We start from the raw sequence: 26,459 nt of genomic DNA, 5'->3' as shown, positions 1-26,459 counted from the left end.
CACTGGATGATGGTGATGATGAGGTCCAAGTTGGAGGGGGTGGGGGGGGGGGGGTGTCGTTGAACTAATGCAGAGACCACCTGAAGCCTGGGGTACGTTTTGGCGGTCGTAACCAATAACTGTTTCGGTCATTGGCCATGTGCTTAACCAATGGGCAACTCAACCGAAACAGTTATTGGTTACGACCGCCAAAACGCATCCCTGTACTTACTCCTTTTGGAAACGGTTGGGCCAAACGTCGGGCGTGGAGGTATAACGTCTAACAATCGTTTTTTCTTTTGCGAATTGTAACATACTGTTTTAAAAAAGGCAAATAAATATTGAATTTATGTATGGCAACTGTTATCAATAGGTTTCCCATTATAATTGTAAGTAATCAATTCTTGGTAGTATTCAGTTTGGCCACGAAGTGCGTTGATCTGTTTTTACGGATGGTTGGAGAGAATAAATAACTATGTAAAAATTGGAGTTCTATTTTGTCATTTACTGTTAATGTCTCCAGTTATTTAATATACTCATGACATAAAGGCACCGCCGCCGGTTTTAGAAATATTGATTTGAATCTTATTGACTTTAAATTCTTCCATTGATGATGTCGTATGCTATGTAGATCTCGTTTTGAAGTCCGTAAGCCAGTTTACGGCTAGGTACTCAGCCAGGTGAAGGGCTTTGATGCCACCATCAAGATGAGAGAGTGGGCAGTCATCTATCATGTGGCGCATCGTCTGTGGTTCTCCACAATCACAAAGCGGAGATGCAAGGTAGCCCCACTTGTGTAGGCTGGCTGCGGCACGGCCCTGCGTCTGCGTCTTCCACTCAATATTGTCATTTCCAAACCATTGTCCGTAGACCTCAGTTGCCTTTCGTCAATGCCATTGTTGCAGGTGCAGTGTTGTTGGAATTTATTTATCTAGTCGTTATTTACATTTAATACTATAATATTTCTCTTTTGTTGGCAAATAATTTGAGAGAAGTCTCTGGCTTACGATTCGGTGTCCCAAGGAATGTCCGCTTGAGATTCTGTTCCCCCTTATTGAAAATTTACTTGGGCTGAAGGAGGATGGTTCAAAAGATGATGCTGTCAGAAGACGTTTGTGCACAGTTCGCCATAATGGGGGACAGAATCTCAGGGGTGTGACAGAATCTCCTGCCACGTCGAAACCCCCCACCCCCGGAAAAAATAAGAAAAACCCCCACACACAAACAGAAGACCGGACGTTGTAATGAGACCGTTTACAAATCTATAATAAATAACTAAATAAAACACGCATCTACAAGACAATAGCTTTTAATTTCGCTTTCTGATAAATTACATTGATTTTACAATAGTAAGTTGTTGAAAACATCAATTTAAGCAACTAAACAGAAGGTAGCTATAAGCAAACTTGTGACGTATAATTTTGTAAGGAGCGTATTAGGAACGTGGATCTGTTGAACACATTTTTGTCAACTTTTGTCTTGCGGCATAGCAATAGTGTTTGAACATTCAATACATTAGTAATATCTATTAGGTTTATCTCTAGTCAAGAAACTGCATTTGTTGCACAATTTCGCCAGGTGCTATACAGCTGCAGGAAAACATGTTGAAATTGATATAGATTTCTGTGTAATCCTTCTTATATACAAGCAAAAAAAAAAAAGACAGTGACAGTCTGAGACGGTTTCAATTCGCCGTATTTTTGACGGCGTGAGGGCGTACGGAACCGAAGTCACCAAAGCTGTGTTTAATAGAGAGTTATGACGATTTTGCCATTTTCGGTACAAAAACCAATAAGGGGGGAAGGGGGGGGGGGGGGGGACACAGGGTGCGAGACTAGTCTGAATATTTATGCTGCACCGAAAATGGCGTACAGTAACCACGTGACTGAAGATAACTGCTCCCTCTATGTCGCAACTCTCTTTAAACAGCTCTGGAACTAGCTTGATTCAAAACAAGTTAACGATCTGTTTTTTTCTTAAGAAAGATAAGATGCAACTGTAATTGTGATACAAGAAAATCTAAAATTATGGTAAATTTCTCATTAAATTCAAGACGATGGCGTTCAATATAATATGCCTATGCTTTTAGCCGAAAAGACAATTTTCTGCCTCAAGAAAGCAAGTGGGGACGGTTTTGTTTGAATTGTTTTTAGATCTTTACTTATTTGTTTCTGTTACGTCTAATGAAACGACAATACTGGATCACTCGCTGGAGGACCGCCAAAAGCTAAACATACAATGAAGAAGGAAATCACGAAAAGCGTTTTTTTTTTTTCAAACCAAAAAGCCAACACTTGGAAAAATGTCATATCATGCAATCTGATCTAAATAAGGTATTCCAATTAGTGTTTTTGTCGAAGTGAAAACGTTAATTGAATTTAGACAAGCTATAAACAAAAAGGCTCGCATAAATTACGAGCAACATTTCAATTTTCAACAGTTAGACATGGCATTTTTCGTCCTCCGAAATAACACTATAATGGATTTAAAATTCTTAGTGTTAATGAAATAAACTATTTATAACAGTGCCGTGCTCCAGACATGAATGTCAACATCTCCCCTCCACCGGAATTAGTACAGACTTTACATTCATAATTATTAACTCAATCCAATACAATAACGTAAGCAAATATTGGTATTAATATTGATTCTATGCTTCTATAAGTGAGCGTTGGTGAACTTAGTCATATCACATTTTTTACTCCAGAGTGCATTGCCCCGGGGGAGTCAAAGTCTTTGGTATCCTAGACTGGACTATTCTACTTCTAAGAGGGGTGTCAGAGTTGTGTAGGTTTGTTTTTATATACATTTACACATTCATTATACCACCATGTCAGTTTAAAGATGCTATGTCAGATTTTTGGCCGATTTGACCCAAACATTTTGATTTAAAATTCAATAGGTATTTTGATGGGGGTCGAGAAAGTTACAAGCTTTCATTTGAGCCATTGCTCGAAAAAGTCCGCCAATTATTAGTAGCAGTGAAATAAAGTGCTCAAAATTAGTTTTTTTTTTCGGGATCCCGACAATATATCACGTGACCACTTCTTATGTGCTTTATAAGAAAAGTTTAAAATGTTTGTCATATAGTTCCTGACCATTAAAAGCAAAAGTTAAACTTTTTTTTCGTAAGAGCGGGTGATACTCTTTGAAATACTATTCACTCAAAAAAAATCTATTTTTTAATGTTTGGGGCCAAAAATGTGACATAGCATCTTTAAGCTGTTCTGTGGAGATTCAGTTATTTATGAATTGGAGTAACTTAAAGATCATACGTGCAATACGTAACTGCTTAATAAACAGGGCTGTTTTGTTTTCATAAAATGGTTATAACGTCAGTAGAAGTGGTCTCATGAAAACAAGTACAAGCAATAGTTACAAATTACAGTACATTTTGGACATAGTAGTACTTTTATTTCCAATAATGTACATTACACACACATGGCTATTGCGTGAAAGACAAACTAGTTTAGGGAGTCTGTGACTATATAGACCAATTCGCGTTATTTTGCCCTCTTTAATTTGACATACGTCATAAACAAGGTTTGAGGCCATGGCAGAAGACCAGACTGGCCGGAGTTAAAAAATAAAAAAATAAAATGAATAAATACAACACAATAAACAAAATAAATGAATAAATAAGATATAAACAACAAAATAAAACCGCTCCAAAATGTTTGTATAGAAATGGTGACCTCAACACGTCTCAAGTATAGGGTCATAGATCGGTAAATACTTCAACAACTAATTACCCTACGAACTTGATGAGAACACTGCAGCTGACAATAGTAAAACTATTCTGAGAAGGGATTACATTTGTAGTATGGCTTGTAAAATTTGTTTTAGCCAAAAACATTTGAATTTTGATGATTCATGTATGAATCGTTTCTCAGATTTCTGGTTTTTTGTGTCCTTTTGCGAACGCTGTAGCCAAAGATGCACTTCAACCCGCTGTCATCGCGATAAGTGGAGGGGTTTGATGTTCCCTGTGAAAATATCCTGAAAATATCCTGACAGTAAATTGCTGTCTTCTCAGCAAATATACACAGTTTTTAACCGTAACTTTCACATGTGACTTGTAATGTATCTATAAGTGTATTTTTGTCTAAGAATTAGTATTACGTTGACAAAAACAATCTATGACCCTACGTTTAACCGTTTTATACTTATATTTTCTTTTCCGACTTTGAATTTCTAGAAACGGATAAAAAGGCAAAGCAAATGATGTATGTGCAACGTACGATACAACAGACCTGAAGCATCAAGCCGCCATTTTAGAGGTAAACCGATGACGAAACAACAAAACGCAAAGATTTTTGTACGCGCGGCGCACGCAATTGGCCAACAAACAAGCCCTTTTTGTTACCTCTATAGGCGAGGGCGCCCTACTGCAATGACGTCATGTGCATAAGGTCTACGATCATTTAACTCAAAAACCCGAAAAGGTATAAAGTAAACGCAAAGTATAACGGTCCATGCCTTCCACGTATGTTCGATATAATAATTTTAATTACAAGTCCGAGTTTCATACAAGAATTGTTTCCAATCATGCGTCGTCATCTATTGGAGAATTCCGTGACGTCATCGAGTTGGAGATGAGTCGGTCCACTAGACGAAGCAGGTTGTTTTGCCGTTCGTTTTGATAATCCGTAGCTTTTTGAACTGCTTGCTCTTCTGAAAAAAAGATTCAAGTAAAAAAAAGAAAATGGTTTGAGAATTCAGAAACTACTTCGCATCGTCAGTAATTTCATTTAATTTCATTTCATTTCATTTTATTTGCCAGCAAACATGAAAAAACACAAACATGAATTAAAAAATTGCACATCAAAGATTTACAAGAAAAAGCAATATTACAATGGTTATAAAAAGAGAACAGCAAAAAATATGCAAAAGCACAAGCAAATTACTGAGAAACCTGTAATTGTCAAAGACAAGTCTTCTCACTTGGTGTATCTCTTATAATGCATAAGATAACAAACCTGTGAAAATTTGAGCTCAATATGTCGTCGAAGTTGCGAGATAATTATGAAAGAAAAAAACACTCTTGTCACACGAACCTGTGTACTTTCAGATGCTTGATTTCGAGACCTCAAAGTTCTAAATCTGAGGTCTCGAAATCAAAATTCCTGGAAAATTACTTCTTTCTCGACTACGTTACTTCAGAGTGAGCCGTGTCTCACAGTGTTTTATACTATCAATAGAAGTTGTGACACACGAAGTGTGGGTCTTGGACAATACTGTTTACCGAAGGTGTTCAATGGCTTTAAAAAGGGAGTAAACTTGGAGGAAATACTTTCAACATTGCTAAGTTCGGGATAAAAAGGCGAGCCACAAAGTGTCCGGTCCTCTCTTCAACTTGGGGAAAAGTTCCGTTTCTTAAAAATGAAGTAAACTTTGTGGAAATACTTTCAACATTGTTAAGTTCGGGATAAAAAGGCGAGTCACACAAAGTGTCAAACTTAAAAAAAAACCTCAATTCCGTTCCTCCCTTTATTTCTGTTAAAATGTCACAAACACTGTCTCCAGTTCATTGTTAAGGGACACCAGCTGATACAATAGCTGTAGGTTTTCACGAGGCGAACCCTCCGGTAGTAGTGTAAAAACAAACTCAAGAAACAAGGGTTTAGAATGAATCCCAATTCATAATAGCGAACTGGAGCCTAAAGGTGAGAGTGCATGTAAGAGGCATATATCATCGATCGGTTATGACCGGAGGCTGCATTTGATCTTTAGACAATTGACATCGCGCTTGACTTCAAAAGGTTGAAGTCGCTCACTCTGGGTAGTCATCATTTTGACAACCGGAATATTTGAGCTTCGATTAAATCTTCATTTGTGAGTCCGTTTCTATTGAGGTTCTTTTCAAAGCTAGACAGGCGCTTCGATACCCCTCTTATCAAAAGGCCACGAATTGGGTTAATTTCTCCTTCTTGCATTTGTTTTGATATTGTTGAAAAGACCATGTCTCATGATGATTGGTTCTTAATTGAACGCATAATGCCCAGGATGTGGGAGGAAACAAACTTAAGTTACACAATTATTCTCTCTCTGACAAAATATCACGCAATCAATTAGAGGTGAAAGCCAACACTGCACGCACTTCATAACATTCATTGCAAGCATGTACATTGCTATAATTCCCCTCATTCTTGGCTACATGAATGTGACGAAACCCAAGCATTGTGCAGAGTTACAAACAAAAGTGGGGCAGAACTCTTCTCAAGTACTTCAGGAAAGGTTTCGATTGGTAACCAGTATTCAAGACGTTTTAAATGAAAACTCAAAAGCTCTCAGAAACTTTCACTAGGCCGGAGGCCGTCTTGTAATTCTACGCTACATATTCAACAGTTATGGCAAAGAGGTAATTTAAAGATATAGGGTGAATAGATTGGTAAGTTCTTCAACAATTATTAGCCATAGAAACTTTGCTATGGTGAGAAGCACTGCAGCTGTTGATCAAGTGTGACACATTTTGAGAAAGGACTCCCTTCGAAGTAATATGCTTTGGAAATTTTTTCACCTCAAAACATTTGAATATGAGAAACGGTTCATGCATGAGTCATTTCTTTTGCGAATGCTGCGGCCAGATAACTTTGCCTATAAATCAGCGTAATATGTTGAAAAAACCAATCTATGATCCTACATTTTAAAGACCGCCACAAATAAATTACGCAAAATATCAAAGGCGGCCCAATGAAGGGAAAAAAGAGAACACTTTAGTCCCAGCGGCAGATCCTATGGTTTTTTACGTTTATTTAATCATTCTATGATGCCTAATAACCACTCTCAGCACAACTATGTGCAAAATTAATTTCGTTTAGGAAATTAATAAAGCGCACTGGACGAGCAATACATACAACGGTCGGTTACGAATCCAAATATTAACGCAGTCTTATAGAAGAACTTCAACCACTTTAAAACATATTGTCTGTATTACTCCCCGTTCTTCTTAATTAACATGGTCTGTAGAAAAAGGAGTTGCCCCTTTAATCCCTAGTTTGCTACCGGAAGTAACCTTTAAGTGGTGGACATTTTAATTACACCCCAAACTTATTGATTTTCAAGTATTTTGAGTATAGGCCGCTATTCTGTTTGAAGTGGTAACCAAACATGTTTTAGGAGTTGCTTGGAGTAAGTGAGTTTGTCACAGGCTCATAACATTATTATCTAATAAATCTAGAAGAAAAAAATTACAAGATAAATAGAAAATGTTTGCGTAAGATAACGATACACTAATAAGGTGCGATTATTGTTTTTATCAATTTTCGCAATTTACAAGTTCGAAATCTAGAGGTATATCGAAGTGGAGCGTGGACTCAAGCTCTAGTTTTGCTGGTCAGCAGAGTGTTGGTTCGAGTCCTGGTCTTGACACACTTGTGTTATTATTGCTTCGCACTTCGGATGGGACGTAAAGCCGTTGGACCCGTGTGTTTTGTAATAAAGCACATTAAAGAACCAAGTTTTCTGGTATGACTAGCTGCAGGTTGCGCCACAGCACATTTGTAAACATTTAATGATGCTATATAAATGGATGGATCTTATAATTCGAATATAGCTCCACATACACACTAGAACAAAAAATACCGAACGCTTTTTGACGCTGAGAACTACTTCTAATGAACATTTGTGATGGTGTTCTGAGAGATGCACATTTGGAAATAACTGCTTTTTGTGTTCCTCATTTTGAGTCAAATCAGATCCAACAGTTCGGATCAAACAGCTGAAACAGCATGATTTATACCAGTCTAATATTAACTGAGCTTTTTAAAACATAACCCACCCGAAAAGTTGTAAAAATGCTTAATATAATGAAAAGGCAATAAAGACATGTGCTACCGCGGCGTCCAAAATGAGTGTAATTTGTCAGAAAGACGCAAGACGTAGGCAAAAATCCCCAACGGGGAGTTTTTACCTATATTGATTTTTTTCTCCTCCGGTGAAGGATTTGAGTAAAGCAGGCTTTGTAGGTAAAACCTTCTATTAACTTGACCGCGAGCAGTCGATGCACAGACTGCCCGTTTTCACACATTTATTCATAATTAATAAGCTCTCATAAAAGGGGGTGCCGTATATTTAGAATATTTCTTACCGACGGATGAATTCAAACGTAAATTCATTTACTTTCATCTTAAAGGTAAAGGGTCATTGTTTTGTTTTTTGTCAATGACTGCTTATTTTTAGGCAAAAGAAGGATTCAATAAACCATATCAAAATCGAAAAAGAAGAAGAAAAATTCGACCCCAAAATTAACAAAATGGTGCGCACCAAAAGATGCGCAGGAAAACTGTTTTTACTTGAATTTGGCTTTTGAAAAAAAAACAGCTCCCCCGCATCGGTGTATTTTGTTCACATTCGCCCCCCCCCAAAAAAAAAAAAAATGGGGGCCTGCATAGACAATATATGAAACTACTCAATTTGATTGACGAAAATGTCAAAAAATGCGTTAAAATGTTATTTAGTGCCATGACGGTGAACAGAGAATAAGACCTGTTTCGAAAGTTACAAAATCATTATATGTATGTATAACCACTAATAGTATTCTTTATCCCCGATGCAAATTTCCATCGGTTAAATTAATATTTATTGAAACATAAAAATGACGCAGTTGATTTCAGGCACCCATTTTGTATGCATGCAAAGTACGTGCCTTTGTTTCGTACTGCATGGTGAATGTAAAACATTAATCATTGTTGTGTCTTGCTATGACAACGAAGTCAACAAACTGACTAGCTAATAATCATATCAATATATTGTCTAGTCCATTGTAATGAGTTATTATATTAAGTACATTAACGGCGACGTCTTGGGGATAAGCTGAGCTTGTAGGACAAAAAGAAAACGAAGGTATTCCTTGCATCTTTATGGCGCTTTTGTTGGTTTAGAGACACTTATTATTAAGTCGCACGTCGAAGAAAACATAAGCCATTTGCCGAATCTCATCATTTAAACAAAGGGTGTTGTTAATGCAGATGATAATAAGACGCACTATTTTTAGCCCGGAAACTTGATGAAAGCCCAGGTTCATACTTTACGCGAAAACGAATGAGGAGTGAATTTTGGTGACGCAAAAGTCAATATTGCGATTTTCCCTAATTATTGTGACGCAATTCTGATACACACAAAACTACTTACCATCTTGTTCGGGAAATGGAGCTATTCTTTTGCCGAAGTGAACCATACATCCCTTGACCGAGCATCTCCTGCTTGCGTGGCATGGTCTTAGGCACACCGTTGAAACCATCAGGAAAAGCAACAGCCACGCCAACCCTGAAAAAACAAAAATGTCATTAGCAAATTTCTTTTAGACAAACTCATTCATAGCTCACCGATCGGGGTGGATTTCACAAAGAGTTAGGACTAGTCTTATCTCGAGTTAGGACAAGTCTTATCTCGAGTTAGGACAAGTCTTATCTCGAGTTAGGACAAGTTACTCGTCTTAAGTTACTCGTCCTAACTTAGGACTAGCCTTGAGTTTTTAATATCTCCTAGAAGACTAGTCATATTAGTTAGGACTAGTCCTAAGTTCTTTGTGGAATTGACCCCTGTGATGTCTTGTTTTTCTTGTATGTTGTGGAAACATTGTTCTAATTAAATATGTTCTGAGTCAACCCTTTTGTTTTGCAACCACGCAGCAGACTTATTGATAAGTGTTTGTTGCCAGTTTATTCATTAAAGGAATTGGTAATTACTCAAGATAATTGTTACCATAAACACTAATGAGCAATGGAGAGATGATATGTTGATAGTATAAAACATTGTGGGAACTGCCCCCTCTGATGAGGATAACTTAGTTTTCGAGAAAGAGCTAATGGTAAAAGACTTCAGGCCTGAAGCCATTTTAAAGCATCTGAGACATGTGTGTTTTTCGTTCATTATTCTCTTGCAACGATGACCAATCGAGTCAAAACTTGCACAGATTTTTTTTTAATGTTGGGATACACCTAGTGAGAGATCTGGTCTTTGACAATTACCAAAGGTGAACACCTTCAAAGTAATGAACATAGAATATCCAAACATACAAAAACAAAGAACCAAAAAACAATCTATCAAACGCAATATCTTTACGCCCTCTCAGCAAGTCATATCCATTCATTTATTGCAAACCGAAGTTGATAAATTCATGACATTTGATTTCACACCCAACATGATATGGATATAGAAACCTGCTATTAATACTGACAGCCCACTCGAACAGATTCATGAATCGCTTAAACCAATAATATCAACTTTCAAATTACCACGAGGCGATCCAGCCATTGATTTCACTCCCTCATGTGGAGTTTAGATGTCAGTGTGAAATAGATTATAAAACGTGAATGTCGTTTATATTATCAACTCAAAGTGTCTTGAAATCATACTAGCTCTACATCAGTGACGAATTATTGATCTATAACAGCCTAAACTCCATCTTTCCGGACTTGTTTTAAAAGGCCTTAATCGACAGCTCCTTTGGAGGACCCCGGTCAATAGTTTAGCTTCCGAGCGGTGAGTGACAAAAGCGTGGGGTGCCTCGCGAGCGATGCGCCCCCTTCAAAAACGGGAAAAAAAAATTGCCGTGACGAACGAACACTAATCAAGGGCGATATTTTGCTTGGGAATCGATTGGTTATGGGGTTTGTACTGTGAAACTCACAACAGAATAAAAATCCATTAAAAGCAAATGGCGGCATTATTTCCCCCTGTGGTGACGTCAGAAGGGGGGAAGTGACCATTGCACGCTAATAAGTCTTCTCTTACTAATTAAACAAGGACCAACTTTCCAATTATACACAAATTGAAACTAAAAACACATAGCAAAACCGCTTCAAAGCAAAAACGTACAGTATGTTTTTATGACTGATTTATTATTGTCGAATATCTTTGTCAATAAATTGTAAAACAATCCCACGGGGCATTGATTAATTATATTGATAAGTCTTGAAACTTCAAAAGATATGGACCTTGCATGAACATGATGAGCGATTTGATTATCTGCAAACCACTGATCGTTACCGTCTAGACTGGTATGACGACAACTTCAAAAAGAAGGGGGAACCCTACCCCCAATATCAAAAAACAAAAAACTTTCAACCACGTTTCAGAAAGGTGTCGAGATGACTGAAACACTCAGACACTGAAATTTGATTTTGACCAATTAGCACAAAATTGAAATTGGTATGGTTCCCCATTAGACCTTTCACTTTTAACATTTCGATCAACCTATGAGGGTACAAAGTTTTATTTGATCTTGCTTTTTTTTGAAACTTGTGCTTTTGTCAATTTTAACTCCCCATTTTTTTGCAGTGTGGTATGTCTGCCAAAATCTTCAACTGCCTGAAATGCAAACATTTTTCTCCTATAAATACAACAACGAAACATGTTGCAACCAGCATGCATATATTCACATAATTTTGTTATAACAAAAAGGCAATTTAGCATTAAGTACACGACACTACCCACTCCCACCTCCAACGTCCTTCACCCTTTACAGTCGAATTAACTGGGTTAATTAAGTAAGCGAGCACACTCAATTATTATTCATAACGAACAGAAGGGAGTCTATTTACAGCCCCTTCCGGCAGACAAAATAAGTATTGACGAAAACCTTTTGTTTGGCGAGATTATGTTTTCCAATCTTAGCCTATATTTCTTCTCCGCACCACTTTGGATGGATAACGTTTTCATCGATGATGAGGGTCCTCGTGCGTGGAGTGAGCTGTTTCATAAAAGCCGCGCAAATTATTGCTGAAAGAGCTCATTGTGTACGCCTTGAGATGAAGATACAACACAAAGAGAAGAAAAAAAACCGGGAAAGTTGTAGACTGTTATTCACTCTTTTCGATTGAAACTTGGGACACAATCATCAACAGTTGTCACGATAGTTCCAATTTGTATAGTGATTTTCAAACTTATAATGAGAGAAGTTTTATAGGGTCGACACATCAGTCCATTAACTATTTTTTTGCATTTATACCATAGGTCATCTTTTGTTGGTAAGTTGTTTGCCAAAGCTAATTCTATTTTCTCACTTTAGGAGAGTATGAGGCAACGTTGGATGATAAGTTTTAAGAAAGTTGTGCAAATAAAGTTACATATTGCTTCCCATTTGTGTAATCGTTCCAATACATTTATCCTATGTCTATGGGATTTGATGTGGCAGGCATTACATGGTGAGGTATCAAAGTTAATTTGGATGCGGTAGCTGGGTAGAATGTGTTCTTTTGGAAATTTTAGTGTTTTCGAAATTATCAGTGTTACATGGAAAATGGTCCCCGTTTGGTATAATTTTATTACTTTTTCATAAGACATTAATCAGTTAGTCACAAGAACACATCTCTTTGGAACTCCTTGCCTGGTGCATGTTTCCCTTCATCCTGTGATCTGCCATATTTAAGAGGAATATCAATTCTACCTTCAACTCCACTGAGTTTCCGCATTTCTATGTTTTCTTCCTTGTAGCCCTTAATTTAGAGTGTTTTTTTTAGCCTTGTTTGGGCGAAGTTGCATACAAAATATATATATAAATTGCCTCCAACTCCATGAACCATCTCGAACTAAAACCCAATTTGGATCATTTCCGTTTGAACCGAGAAATCACAACATTGTCATATAAAACAAAACATTCCCAGTCTCTGCTGCATACACACATTAAAATGGCTAGCTCAATAATTGTACAACTAACAAAACTACTTTCAGCAAACCCTTATCAGTTGTATCCCCTCCCCCGTCTGGTTCACTTATTGCAAGCGCTGTATTTTGGTTAACACAGTAGAGCGTGAATTGCTTCGTATAATAGTATTACATTTTTGTACCAACAAGGCTTTAAGATTTCTTGTCATAATTTACGTCTTTTTAAGTACTGGTGAACAAACTCGAGTGCATCGTATACGTTCTCCCTCAATCGCAAAGACATGAAATCAGCTTAAAGATGAATACCATTGTACTGCTGTGAGACCCCCATCTCTTAACGTAAACCTCTTTGGAATTATTTATCTCTACAACCTAAGATCCATAGAATATATATATCACAAATCAAGCCGTGAACAAAAGACAGAGAACAGTGGTTCGTGAGGAGGAAAGTAAATTGACAAAAGGAGGTGGATTTGTCCTTGGAAATGCTTGGGGTTTTGTTATGTAGTGTGGGATTGTTGAAGTTTGCAAAGCAAACACGCATCGATAATTTTCCATGTTGAGAACATTTTTGTAGAATGTTTTGAAGTGGGCTTAAAATAAAACTTTGATATGCTGCACATTGAAAGACGTTAGTAATGATTTACCTGGCGAACCGTGTGTTTTTAATTCTGAATCATTTCCCCATCATTTTGAGAAAATCCTCATTTTGATATCTGAACGAAGCAATGGTGCAAAGGTGGAAGCAAAGTGATTACGTGTCAGGACTGGGACTCGAACCCACACCCCTCTGATCAGAAACACAAGAGTTTAAGTCCAGTGTAATATTGGTTAAGAAACCAGCAATACACCGTAGCTAAATATTTCAATAATTGGTATTGGGAAGGTTATGGTGCTCTAGAAGTGCTATGCAACTTCTTGAGATCTTGAGATAACTTACTGTAGGATGATAACATCAAGAACGTAAGATGTCGTCATCCCGAGGATATCTCTTGATAACGTCATCCTAAAAGTAGAATTATGTCTTCCTAAGAAAACTTATTTTGGTATCTCGCATTTTTCAAGATTTTATCATTCTCAAGAAGTCAACATCTTATTTCAGGATGTCGTCATCCTGGTATACATCATCTCAGGATGTCGTCATCTAACGTTGATGATGTCATCATCCTGCAGTAAATTATCTTATGATTTGAACATGTCGAGTGGCACTTCCAGAGCTCCGTAGAAATTACTCGAAGGATTCTTCCCCCAAAGAATATTCGTGAAACAGGATTTCTCGAAACACACAATGACTTTAAAGAAACCCGAATTAAGGCTGGGTTTTTTAATATACAGAAAAGTACGGAGTCTTAATAAAGTTAATATACACTAAGGCTCCCTAAATTATCTCCAGTTATGTTTATTTTTAGCCCATCTGTGCTCTACCGATGGGTAATATCTTATTTTAATTTTATTCATCCCAGGCTAATTAATTATGTTATATCTCCATCAAGAAACCATTGAGCAAGGACACACACAAACGTCAATATAGTGCGTTGCTGTCTTACGTATAGAAACATATTCAAGGGAATAAGGAAAGGAGTTGGTATCAATATTTAAAGGCACTGGACACTATTGGTAATTACTCAAAATAATTGTCAGCATAAAAACCTTTGTAACGAGCAACGGAGAGCTAATGATTGAATAAAACATTGTTAGAAACGGCTCCCTCTGAACATGCTCTGAAGTAACGTAGTTTTTTTTGAGAAAGAGGTAATTTCTCACTCAAATAATAAAATATTTCAGCTGAAGCCTTTTATTATGCATCTGAAAGCACACAAAGTAATGCAACAAGGGTGTTTTTTCCTTTCATTGTTCTCTTGCAAATTCGATGACCAATTGAACCCCAAAATTTCACAGGTTTGTAATTTTGTGCATATTATGTTGCGAGAATACTGGTCTTTGGCAATTACCAGACCTATCCAGTGCCTTTAAGTGTTGTATTGTTTCATTCAGCGGAATAGGCAGGTGTTCCTTTCCATTCTCTTAAAAATGTGCTACATTTGTTTTGTCTTGTAATGAATGAACCATCGTACACATTATTAACTTGGACATCGTAAACAGTAAAGAGTCAACACTTATAGGGGGGATTCGACTCAAGTATAACGAGGGTGTGTAGGCGATACACAGAGCTTTTATTTATAAGTCATTTACACTCAAAAGGGGGTTTCCTTGTTGAGTAAATTGACATGGCCGTAAGCAAACTTCACAATCAAAAAAGCAGTGATAACGAAGGCGCATTTTTTTTCACCTGCGCCAAATGAAAGCAGGGCTGCGTCGCCTGCTAAGTCGGACGACTGGGCTAGGTTGACAGGGGGGGGGGGGGCAGGCAAGTTTACAAGATCAACCAGTGTCAGTTTTTCTTTGTAGACGTTGCGATTACACAATTATTACAACCCGTTTTGCTAACAGTTTTGATTCAAAAAGAATTGAAGAAATGTACGGTGATTCGGGGAAGATTTTGCTGCAGAAGAATTCGAGTTTGTGGTACCGTGACATGACTAAATAGGATGTATTTGTATTCTGATTCCGAGGTTTATTCAAACGGTAAACCTGTTTTAGGCCTCTATTTAAAGGATGCATGTAAACTAGGAAAGAAAAACACACACATTTGTTTGTATATATTCCCTATTTCTTAACTGCGACCCTTTTGTTTATAATCCTCTCCCGGCCTCCCCCATCTTCGAAACTTCCAATATGACAATTACGTAGGGCGTATGATTCACAGTAAAAGCATAGTCATCAAACATAAAAATCAAGAAATGCACTTGTTGTCTTGTTCTTTTTCAACCACAAGCCAAAATCCCGACATGATGTCTTTTTGCACTGTTCAAACAGCATGTACATGACACCATCATACTTTGGAGTTAAATTTATTGGTGTTTATGTCCCGAGACTTGAAAGTACGTTTAATTGTGGGAGACTTGGATCGCGTGTCACTGGCTGTTATATACAGACCTCACCGTGAATCACCTACCACAAAATAGAGAGCCGGTTCAATTACAGGGTTCGACTCGCTCCATTCAAGAAAAGGAAAGTACTATGAGTTTAAAGGCATGGACACTATTGGTAATTTTCAAAGACCTGTATTCTCAATTGGTGTATCCCAACACCCATGTTGCACATGTTTGTGTGCTTTCAGATGCTTAAAGGCAGTGGACACTATTGGTAATTGTCAAAGACTAGCCTTCACAGTTGGTGTATCTCAACATATGCATAAAATAACAAACCTGTGAAAATTTGAGCTCAATCGGTCATCAAAGTTGCGAGATAATAATGAAAGAAGAAAACACCCTTGTCGCATGAAGTTGTGTGCTTTTAGATGGTTGATTTCGAGACCTCAAGTTCTAAACTTGAGGTCTCGAAATCAAATCCGTGGAAAATTACTTCTTTCTCCAAAACTATGACACTTCAGAGGGAGCCGTTTCTCACAATGTTTTATACCATCAACCTCTCCCCATTACTTGTCACCAAGAAAGGTTTTAAGCTAATAATTATTTTGAGTAATTACCAATAGTGTCCACTGCCTTTAATAAAAGCTTCAGGCCTGAAGTTTCATATTTGAGTGACAAATTACCTCTTTCTTACCAAATAAGTTGTATGCTAACATTAACGAGTAATTTGAGTAAATACCAAATGTGCCCAGTGCCTTTAACGCAAGACCATTCTTAGCTTTGAGTTACTGACACGTCTGTTGTGACTGTTGTCGATATATCAATTTTCCGTGAAACGCAAAACCCTCCGAAAGGAAGGGTCGTTTCACAAACCCCGAAACAATGTTTGATTCTCGCATTGACGTGAAGAGGAAGTGGGTTTTAACTTACCTGTAATTTACGTTTGTGAAAAAGTAAAATGAATGAAGGACCTATTTGAATTGGTAAACTCAGCAAACTTCAATGACCAGTCTTCTCACTTAATGTATCTCAACATATGCATAAAATAAAAAACCTTTGAGCTCAATTGGTCGTCGAAGTTGCGAGATAATAATGAAAGAAAAACACCCTTGTCACACGAAGTTGTGTGCGTTTAGATGGTTGATGTCGAGACCTCAAAATTCTAAATCTGAGGTCTCGAAATCAAATAAGTGAAAAATTACTTCTTTCTCGAAAACTATGTCACTTCAGAGGGAATCGTTTCTCACAATGTTTTATACCATCAACCTCTCCCCATTACTTGTCACCAAGTAAGGTTTTATGCCAATAATTATTTTGAGTAATTTACCAATAGTGTCCACTACCTTTAAGCACCGTAGCTTCAGACAAGTCAAAATTAGTCAAAACCAAACATTCTGACTCAATCGTTTAAAGTTCAAACAAAATTCTAGTCAGGGGTTAAAGTTCTGACTTATATAGTGATTAGTCACAGCAAAAACAAGACTAGCCAGGCTAACATTTGTCAGAGACAAAGGACTAGGCAAACTAAGTCATTTTGACCACTTTATAAAATGAGATTGACTAAACATTTTTTTTAAGTGTACTGTGTTGGATAAACACATTCATCCCGAGCCTTAATTTGTTTTCTCACAAAAATTTAAAACCCTTTGTTTCAAGTCATCGATCTATTAAAATATAACATATTTATTAAACTGGTATTCAGAATTAATAACTTACATTTTGCAAGCAGACTTAGCGACTAGCGGTGGTACAAACTATGTTTTTGTAAATATTTGAGGTTTTTTTCCTTGCCAACTGATGATAGAACAAACGTTCGCTCTAAAGATTCGCTCCAAATATTCTGTTTGTTTTACGTTACTTTGTTAATCTATAATAAAATGCAGTTCCGGCTTGGTATCCATTTCAGTCTATAATCACATTAGCTCTTGAAAAAGATCCAACGCAGATCCACAAGCGCTTTTTAGTTTTTTAAATTACAGTCAGGAAGTTAGAATTGTTCTTGAATCCCGGTCTAAACTTCCTTCCATTCATAAATATCACCCTCTCGTCCTTGTTCTGTATTGTTTTCACTAAAGGTCGAGTCGGAACTGCTTCCTATTATTAGAGGGACACGTTACCTTGAATCAGACGAGTTGGTCTATATGAAAGGCGTTTGAAATCGTTTGTTGTGAAATGCATATGGTTAGAAAGATATTTTAATAATAAAATGTAATGATCCACACTATGTGCCTCGAAATTGCATGGTTTTTCTTTCATTTTGCGAACCAACACGGTTGGCCATTTTTTGCGGATTAAAAAATTTGACCCCACAAAATTACAGTGCAATAATGAAAACCATGCAATTTCGAGGCATATTTTGTGTGGAGCATCATATTCTACTTTTAAAACATCTTTCACATCTATAATAAACGGTTTCAAACGCTGTTCATAGACCAACTCGCCTGATACTGCCTTTAATACTCGCGTTGACTTTTATACTTAAATTGGATTTGCCCGCAAAAACTCTTACTTTCTGTTTGAAGATGTGAACATTACCCAGTTGAGTCTTTTGCCTTTGAGTGCTTGAATTTTCCATTTTTAAATACTGTACTTATTTATAAGCCTTATAATCATTTTGTGTTTTTGATTTCTGCTTGTTTGTTTAGAACACAAGCAAAGTACGATACAATTCCACTTGATGCAGTGTTAATACTCTACATAAATAGAACAAATAAACACTGTGTTGAATTTAAACATTCATTTCCAGTTCTTTCTTTTTTTCTGACACAACTCGCTGCTTTAAAGCCTTTACCCAGATAGTATTTTCTCAAATTAAGTTATCGTGAATGAACTCTGGAAATCAGTTGAGAGCATTCGTACGAGAATTTAGCCCGAGGTAGTATATAACACTGTGGCTTCTCATTCTACTGATTAACGTAAACCTCAAATCCCTATGTGTTAAAATGAAAAATTGTCAAGCTGCCTATCTGCAAAACCGGTCAAACTTTGTTCGATCGTTGAAAAAAGACTTGTTACTAGTCCCCCTGCATGGTTGATTTTTGACCGGCTGACTTTATACACTGCGTTATGTTAAACCACAGCGCGAACCGAGCAATGGGAACTGGAGACAAGTCTAACGGCAATAAACGTGTTGCAATTTGATTGTTCCGTGGCCTTAAAATAGAATACTAAATAATCGATGTTTCTTCGACCAACCTTCGGTCCTAGAGAAGACCGATTATTAACCAATTTACGCGGAAAATAAAGACGAGTGAGGTGCTGGAAAGAAAGGAAATTATCCCTCGCACAGGGGAAAAGAAGCATCACAGTTGATCAACCCCCAAGGAAGAAACAATGTTTGGGTGTCATTATTAAATGAAACGATCTGAGCAAGTTAACGATTTTTCCTAAACGAGGAAGAAGGGCCATGAGTTTAGGATCCGAGCGGCGGACTGATCGACCTGAGAGTAGTAAGCCTTGGGGACAATAAACCTATATTTTTCTCAACCCCAGGAAATTAATGTTCCTTAATATATTGGCTGAAAAATTCGAAGAGCAGGTTTATCCCGTTACATGATTTTGAAAAAAACATCAAACAAAAAAGCATGCTTGTGTAGTTTCCAAACTACTCTTCAACAAAAACAAAACAGTAAATTGTGTCTATACCATAAAAACTACGACGAGATTACCACCAGTTACGTCAGTACAAACAAACCCGACTTTCGCAATAGCAGTAGTGAAGTATTCGTACTTGGTTCTCGAACTCAAATACGTCAAGATTTACTCATTTTAACCGATACTCGTCCCGTACTCGTTTGAAATCTCGTGTGACTTTCACAGTCTTTATAGAAGTTTGTGATATTTTTAAAGAACATTTCAGGTTGCTCATTACGATTGAGATTTTGTACAATTGTAATATTTGGTTTGCATTTGAGACTGAGCAGGTTATTATTAGCGTATTCAATAAATAGGCAGCCGTTTTGTTTCCTTTACACGTCAAAATAATGTTGTTAGCAAAGGCTCCCGAAAATACCAGACAATACGTCAGAAGCTTTCAAAGTAAACACATAAAAATACTAATTATTTATAAACAACTGAGGTAAAGAAAATAATGATTCCTTGTGATTTCTAAGATATCCCATCGCCCAAACTGCGTCATTTCATTATAGTTTTACCTGATGTCTGGGATATAGAAAACACAAAACGCACACTTAATAATTGTCTTTATCTTCAATCTTTAATTTTTATCCGTGTGTTTGCTCTTTCTTAATTAATAATCCTCACATCGTATACAATACATAGATATACTAAAAGTCAATATCGTCACAAGATGATATTTCGAAAATCACAACAGACACAAACACCCTTTTCTGTGTAGATTGCAACGGGTAGTGACGCTATACCCCAAAGGGCAAGCAGGCCCCGGGAGGAACCAGACTACAAGATGACATGAGATCTAGCTAAGATTTCTCACGACGACTATCAATTAAGGGCATTAATAACACTCTAGCCTGGGGAGATATGATGAGGCATCTTGCAGCACAGATAGATAGAGAGAATGAGAGAAATAGAAAGGGAGAGCGGGGAAAATGATAAATCTAGCCGTGTAATATGAAATGAATATTGACTGATTTCATTACACAATTGTCTTCCTATTTCATTGTGTGACGTGATGATTTCAACTCTTTTTTTTTGCATGTGAGACAAGATCACATTCGGTAAAAATGATAGAGAAAAAGAAATATTGGAAAAATACAGATTGAGACTGATGTTGGAGTATAGGTGAAATACCAGTTCGGTTTATCCTCAAGGTTTCATTCAAGCTATTAAGGTAAACTGTTTCTGAATTTATTTGTTTAAAGTCGTATACAAAATTGTTGTAAGAATTTGGCGAAACTTGGTTTTTAAAAGGTTTTAAAGGTGCGGAGTTTAGGACTCTTTTCTCTGCACACAGATATCACTGTACATGTAGTATAAAAAATACGAAAGTGTAAGGCCACCAGGGCTAAGTTAAGGCTATAGTTTTTCAGCTTTCCAAAAAATAAATGGCCACAAAAACTTACTTGGTAAGAAGCACTGCTGCTGTTGATACTACAAACTATTTTGAGAAAGAATTCCCTTCAAAGTAATATGGTTTTGATTTATTCTTTTATAGTTTGGAAGTTAATCATTTGATTCTGAGAAACGATTCATGCAGAAATAATTTCTCAGTGATGCGTTTGGTTCCGGCTGTCACCTCGATAAACGAGGATAGGTTCGATCTTTTTGAGAAAACACCTTAAAATTTTGTTTGCGTTTTTCTCAGGAGGTAGACACTTTATTTTATAAATGTTTCATTTGTTTGTTAATCAAGTCGCCGGACACACAAGGCCTGAAGGTCACTTCGAGGGGGCTACAGTCAATTATTCTTCCAGGGGCCGTTGACACCTACTCCTGCTGAAACAGGGTTACCCCAGTCCATATACGGATGCAGGCTTCGGTACCATTTTTCAGAAGCCTGGCTGGTAGAGCGGATAGCACCACCTCCTCAACTTTAGGAAGCAATCATGGTTAAGTGATTGCTTTAAAAGGACACAAGTGTCACGACCGGGACTCGAACCCACACTATACTGATCAAACACTAGAGCTTGAATCCGGTGCCCTTACCACTAGGCAATGACATACCATAAAATGACACTGTCTTTGGCAGAAAATTTCACATGTGACTACTATTGTTTCCTTCGTAACAATTTTGTAAAAAATCGGCACTAAATTTACGAAAAACAATTGACGAAAAACAATCTATGACCCTAACGTATATTGGTTTTAGTTTAGGAATTGGTTCCAAACATCATGTTTGCAGCATTACGGACTTTAAGTATTTAGGCTTCAAACAGGGTTGTGTGTGTGAGCAGTCATGCTTTTTGTTTACTTAAAGAATGAATTTTTTATATTTAAGTGGCAACAATTAAGGAAGTCAAGCGGAAGCCTCTTTATTCTGTGTTAGACCATGCAAGGTTTGCCGCACCAAAATCCACTAATTAACAGCACTATAGAGCCTGAGTTAAAAACAAAAACTATAGGTCCTGTTTTTCGACAACTCTTATTAGGCACACACTACTGGTAATTACCCAACAGAATTGTTAGCATGCATGGTAACGAGTAATGGGGAGCTGTTAATATTGCAGAACATTGTGAGAAACGGCTATTCTGCAGAAATGTAGTTTTAAGAGAAAGAGGTAACTTCCCACTCAAACAATAAAATACTTCCTCAGTTGAAGCCCTTTATCCTGCATCTAAAAGCACGCACAGTGATGCAACTTGGGTGTGTTTCTTCCCATTATTCTCTTGCAACTTCGATGACCAATATTATCGAGCCCAAATATACTTATTATTTTAAGCATATGTTGAGATACACCAGGTGAGAATACTGGTCTTTGACAATTACCAATATTGTCCAGTGCCTTTAAAGGCAGTGGACATTATTGGTAACTACTCAAAATAATTGTTAGCATAAAACCTTTCTTGGTGACGATTAATGGGGAGAGGTTGATGGTATAAAACATTGTGAGAAACGGCTCCCTCTGAAGTGCCAAAGTTTTCGAGAAAGAAGTAATTTTCCACGAATTTGATTTCGAGACCTCAGATTTAGAACTTGAGGTCTCGAAATCAACCATCTAAACGCACAAAACTTCTTGTGACAGGGGTGTTTTTTCTTTCATTATTATCTCGCAATTTCGATGACCGATTGAGCTCAACTTTGCACAGGTTTGTTATTTTATGCATATTATGTTGAGATACACCAAATGTGAAGGCTAGTCTTTGACAATTACCAATAGTGTCTAGTGCCTTTTAGTCAAGCTCCCAGGAAGAAGAAGAAGTAATAAAGTGCTAGTGCCATTGGTTGAGACCGGAGTCAACTCACTGGCAAATAACACTGACTGGGGAAATATCCGTTAAATTACCAGCGTGAAGTCCTAAGATAACAAGGCGTTACAGGTCAAATGAAGTCGCTTCGGGCAGGTCTCGAAAATAAGCAGCGATTTCGAAAGAGAAGAAGTGAGGGGCTGATGTTTTGGTAACGAAGCCTTCACTTGACCCATTAATAAAAAAAAAATGTTTTTTTTGAAACTGAACTATTAGTTTGCAAGTGAAATATTAGCTCAAAATGAAATCACGTACTGACTAAACAGTAAACAAATTCTGTCGTTCTTATGTCAACGTCAATTTAAAAGGTGAAAATTATGTCCATGTCTCGAAAATAATCAGCGATTGCAAAATAACAGGTGAACGGGGCTTATATTTCAATAACAAAGACATTTCTTGCTTATTAGACATATATTTTTTTTAATAACGGTCTATTTGCAAGTGAACTATCAATTGAAACTCAAAATGAGGTACAAATTGTGCTGTTGCTGTGTCAACGCCAATTCAAAACCACAACAATTATACATTTATTTTTGCGATAGAAATAATGGTGCACGGACTCGATGCTATTGTAACTATAAACCTCCTTAATATAGTAAATATAGTAAATTAAAAAACAAAACATATAGGGGCATATCAATGTCACATTTCGCCAAGTCATTTCGTTTCAATCTTTATAATCGAATAAAGCATATTTTAATCACTGACCTTAAGGAGGACGAACGTTTCAAATGAAACACTCATGTTTCAAGAAAACAATTAAAAAAACATCCGTACGGCCTATCAATGTCACATTTCGACAAGAAATTTCTTTCTCTAAGTATTGCTTAAAGCTTTGCATGGTATGGATAAATAGAAGAAGAAATATTTAAATAAAGAGTAAACTTTCGGGTACAACCATGTGTTAGTCTCTTTTGTGTGAGAGTTGACTTTGAAAAGAGCCGGTGTGGTTTCGAAAGAGATTTACACATGGTTGATCTATCAAGAATACTATTTATAGTTTCTTCCTTTTTATTCCTCTGTTTGTAAGTATTTAAAACAAAAGGAGTAACTCACCGTTATTTGTCTTTCCTGGCACCACAGCCATATTTCTGTATTTAGGGATGATCGGGTACGATCTCACTTCAATCAGCCTCTCTAAGGTGTTCCTTGCTTACTGTCTTGAACTGGCACACTCGAGTATAATAAGAAAAGACGAGCCTCAGTCAGGTTGCGCACTGTCCTTGCGTTAACGTTGAAATGTGAATCAGCGAATGTGATCTGTATTCATTGCACACGATAGGGAGGGAAACAAACCACAGTTTTTATCGGTGTGTACAACTCTTAAGAATCCACGTCATCGAAGCTTGTAAAAGAAGATGAAAGTCAGATCTTGGTAAACATAGGTACTAGGGAATTTGTGAGTATCAGTAGTCGTTACGATTGAACACAAATAACGACTTCACAAATACCTACTGGGGAGATGCACGCACAGTAGTCATTAAGAAACGGTATATAGTGGGTTGCACCAACACTATATATAAATATGATAATGAAAACCAGGCCTAAAGGTATAATTTCATCCACTGGCTGTGATTCAATACTTAATGCTAATATAAATGAATATTGTGATCTCATTTCGTTATTAAAGGATCAGTTATTTAAATTTTAATCAGTGTTATTTTATATTCCTCAGAAAGACGGGTATAAAGGGTAGTGACTTGAAGCCTGCAAAAGTTAAAACAGCTTTTTGCCATTTCGTTTTCTTTGATTTACGATGAATTTAATTGAATTACGATGAACTTTTCATTACATAAAGTACATAAAGTAGGCAGTATTAGATTTAACATTACACAATGTCTTGCAAACACGAAAAACAAATAACAATTTGTGAAAGTTAAACTTTCTCGAATTTCGTTACGTCGACAGGCCCACCCAAAAGGTCATCTGGTGTTAACAACGCATGCATAAACATTTATTGTTGGCCAATCAGCGTTAAGAATCGAAATGCGTCATGAATAAATTTATCATTCATGCACTTGTATACTTCGTTGATGGTAATGACGAGTGACATGGATTAGCAATTGTTCATTTATTGAAAATTGACATAGTGTTCTTATCTCTGAACCGCAATGAATAATGAACAAGTAAATATAAATAACTTAACCGCAATGAATAATGAATAAGTAAATTAAATAAAAGGGAGCTTGTCAGAAAGTATATACTCAACGAACATTATCAGAAACTAATGTATATTGCTTTGGAATTTGCTGTGAACAAATTAGTATCCAAAATAAAATAAGCATAACTCAAGTAATAAACCACAGGGGGAAACTGACTGGTAAATGTATTGACAAATTAATAGGGAGACCGCCAACAAAGGGTAGGATAGCTAAGTTGGTAGAGCGCCGGCGCGTCAACCCGGATGGTCGTTGGTTCACACGTATAACGTGTTTTGTTATCACTACTAACTTGTCTATAAGGTCTAAATGGGATGTCGCTTTTGAGTTCATTATACGAAAGATGTTCATGAAATAAAATACCTAAAACATAAATGTATGGTCAAGTACATCAGTGCGTCTCTAATTTAAAAGTGTGTACCGGTCTGAGATTTTCATGCTGTTGGGTAATGTTTCAGTGGGACTTATGCACGGCACCGTAGCCTGAAAGCCTAGCCTGTGAATCAATCGCAGTACGTAAGTAAGCTGAGCACAACCAAACTTTGCTTACCAACAATAAGGTTACCGGCAAAAATACCATGTCAAAATGTACAACGTGACCGGTATCCTGTCCATATCTGCTTAGCATGAAATCTTTAAGCAATATTTTCTTCTTAAACAGTTCTATGACATATGGCCCAGATCGTGTGCCATGTACGGGGCCGTCTGGTTCTGGGCTTGGGTAACATTTAGGCTGGGGATTAAAGACCTGATGGACACTATTGGCAATTGTCAAAGACCAGTATTCCCACTTAGTGTATCTTAACATATGCACAAAATAACAAACCTGTGGAAATTTGAGCTCAATCGGTCGTCGAAGTTGCTAGATAATAATGAAAGAAAAAACACCCTTGTCACACGAAGTTGTGTGCGTTTAGATGGTTGATTTCGAGACCCCAAGTTCTAAATCTGAGGTCTCGAAATAAAATTTGTGGAAAATAACTTCTTCCTCGAAAACTATGTCACTACTTCAGATGATTCAGGGAAAACATAAACTGTCAAAAACCCTCATGGTTTTATGGCCGCTGAGCTGCCATATTTTAAAATATTTTGGCGCATTTCCAGGTAGTTATAAATTAAGAGTTAAGTTTCTAATGAATTCAAAATAGCACAGCCGAGAAAATGCAGGTGGAATTTTCATTCCTGGAACCGGCAGCCGATGTGGTCCGAGCTCAAATCTGATAAAAGCGTGCTAAACACACCCGGAGCCTTTTTTATGGCGTGACATCATCAAAATGACGTCAGCAAATTTGCATAATGAGGTCACTGTCCTCAGCATTTCACCACGTCAAAATATCAAATTGTACCCATCACCCCTTCTACATAATGACCTACAAAAGCTATAAGGGTGAAACTAAAGAGTTTGATCCGGATCGACCGAGAGGGGGGTTGAGTTGTCTGCGGGTGTTGCATGCAGCGAATTCCTAATTAAATCTAGGGGGATTAGCTATGAGATAGAGGGAGTGTGGGACGTTATCTAGATGCATAACTATGTGACGGCAGGCTAAATACGACTGTCATAGACCAGACTTGCTCTGTGATCTCTGCCGAACAGCATCAACGTTTGATGCGCCAGTGGCAGGTTCAGGAGTGGGCCAAGTACCCCACTTCTCCCAAGAATAAAAATACGAATGTGGAGGAATTATGGAGTGAGGAAAAAGGTACATGCTATTACACTTTTTTGACAGACGTCTGAGCGGGAAAACATGAATATTTTAAGTGAATTAAACAAGCGGTAACTGGTGGTTGAACCCCGCGTAACCCTGGGATACGTTATAAATCACAACAACCTTAATATAACCTCGAGGAACCGCCTGCTTAATTGTGCATACTTTCTGAATTTAAGCTACGCACT

At 37.2% G+C, this 26,459-nt stretch overlaps 1 protein-coding gene across 3 annotated transcripts in view; it reads right to left on the bottom strand.

Annotated features, from left to right (window-relative positions):
• Window positions 1-1,301: 1,301 nt before the first annotated feature.
• LOC139937769 (uncharacterized) overlaps window positions 1,302-26,459 on the bottom strand; it is a 39,111-nt gene continuing 13,953 nt past the window's right edge. For 2 of the 3 annotated variants that reach the window (XM_071933073.1, XM_071933072.1), the window contains exons 2-4: window positions 23,463-23,666; window positions 9,112-9,246; window positions 1,302-4,653 (exon numbers count right to left, since the gene is read on the bottom strand). In XM_071933073.1, the coding sequence (XP_071789174.1) occupies window positions 4,526-4,653; window positions 9,112-9,246; window positions 23,463-23,493 (294 nt within the window). In that variant the 5' untranslated portion in view covers window positions 23,494-23,666 and the 3' untranslated portion in view covers window positions 1,302-4,525. The remainder of the gene's footprint in view (window positions 4,654-9,111; window positions 9,247-23,462; window positions 23,667-26,459) is intronic. The other variant, XM_071933074.1, reaches the window with a different exon arrangement.

The sequence above is a fragment of the Asterias amurensis genome, chromosome 5 (assembly GCF_032118995.1).
Source record: "Asterias amurensis chromosome 5, ASM3211899v1".
Classification (NCBI taxonomy): Eukaryota; Metazoa; Echinodermata; class Asteroidea; order Forcipulatida; family Asteriidae; genus Asterias; species Asterias amurensis.
This window is presented reverse-complemented; position numbering and strand designations above follow the sequence as displayed.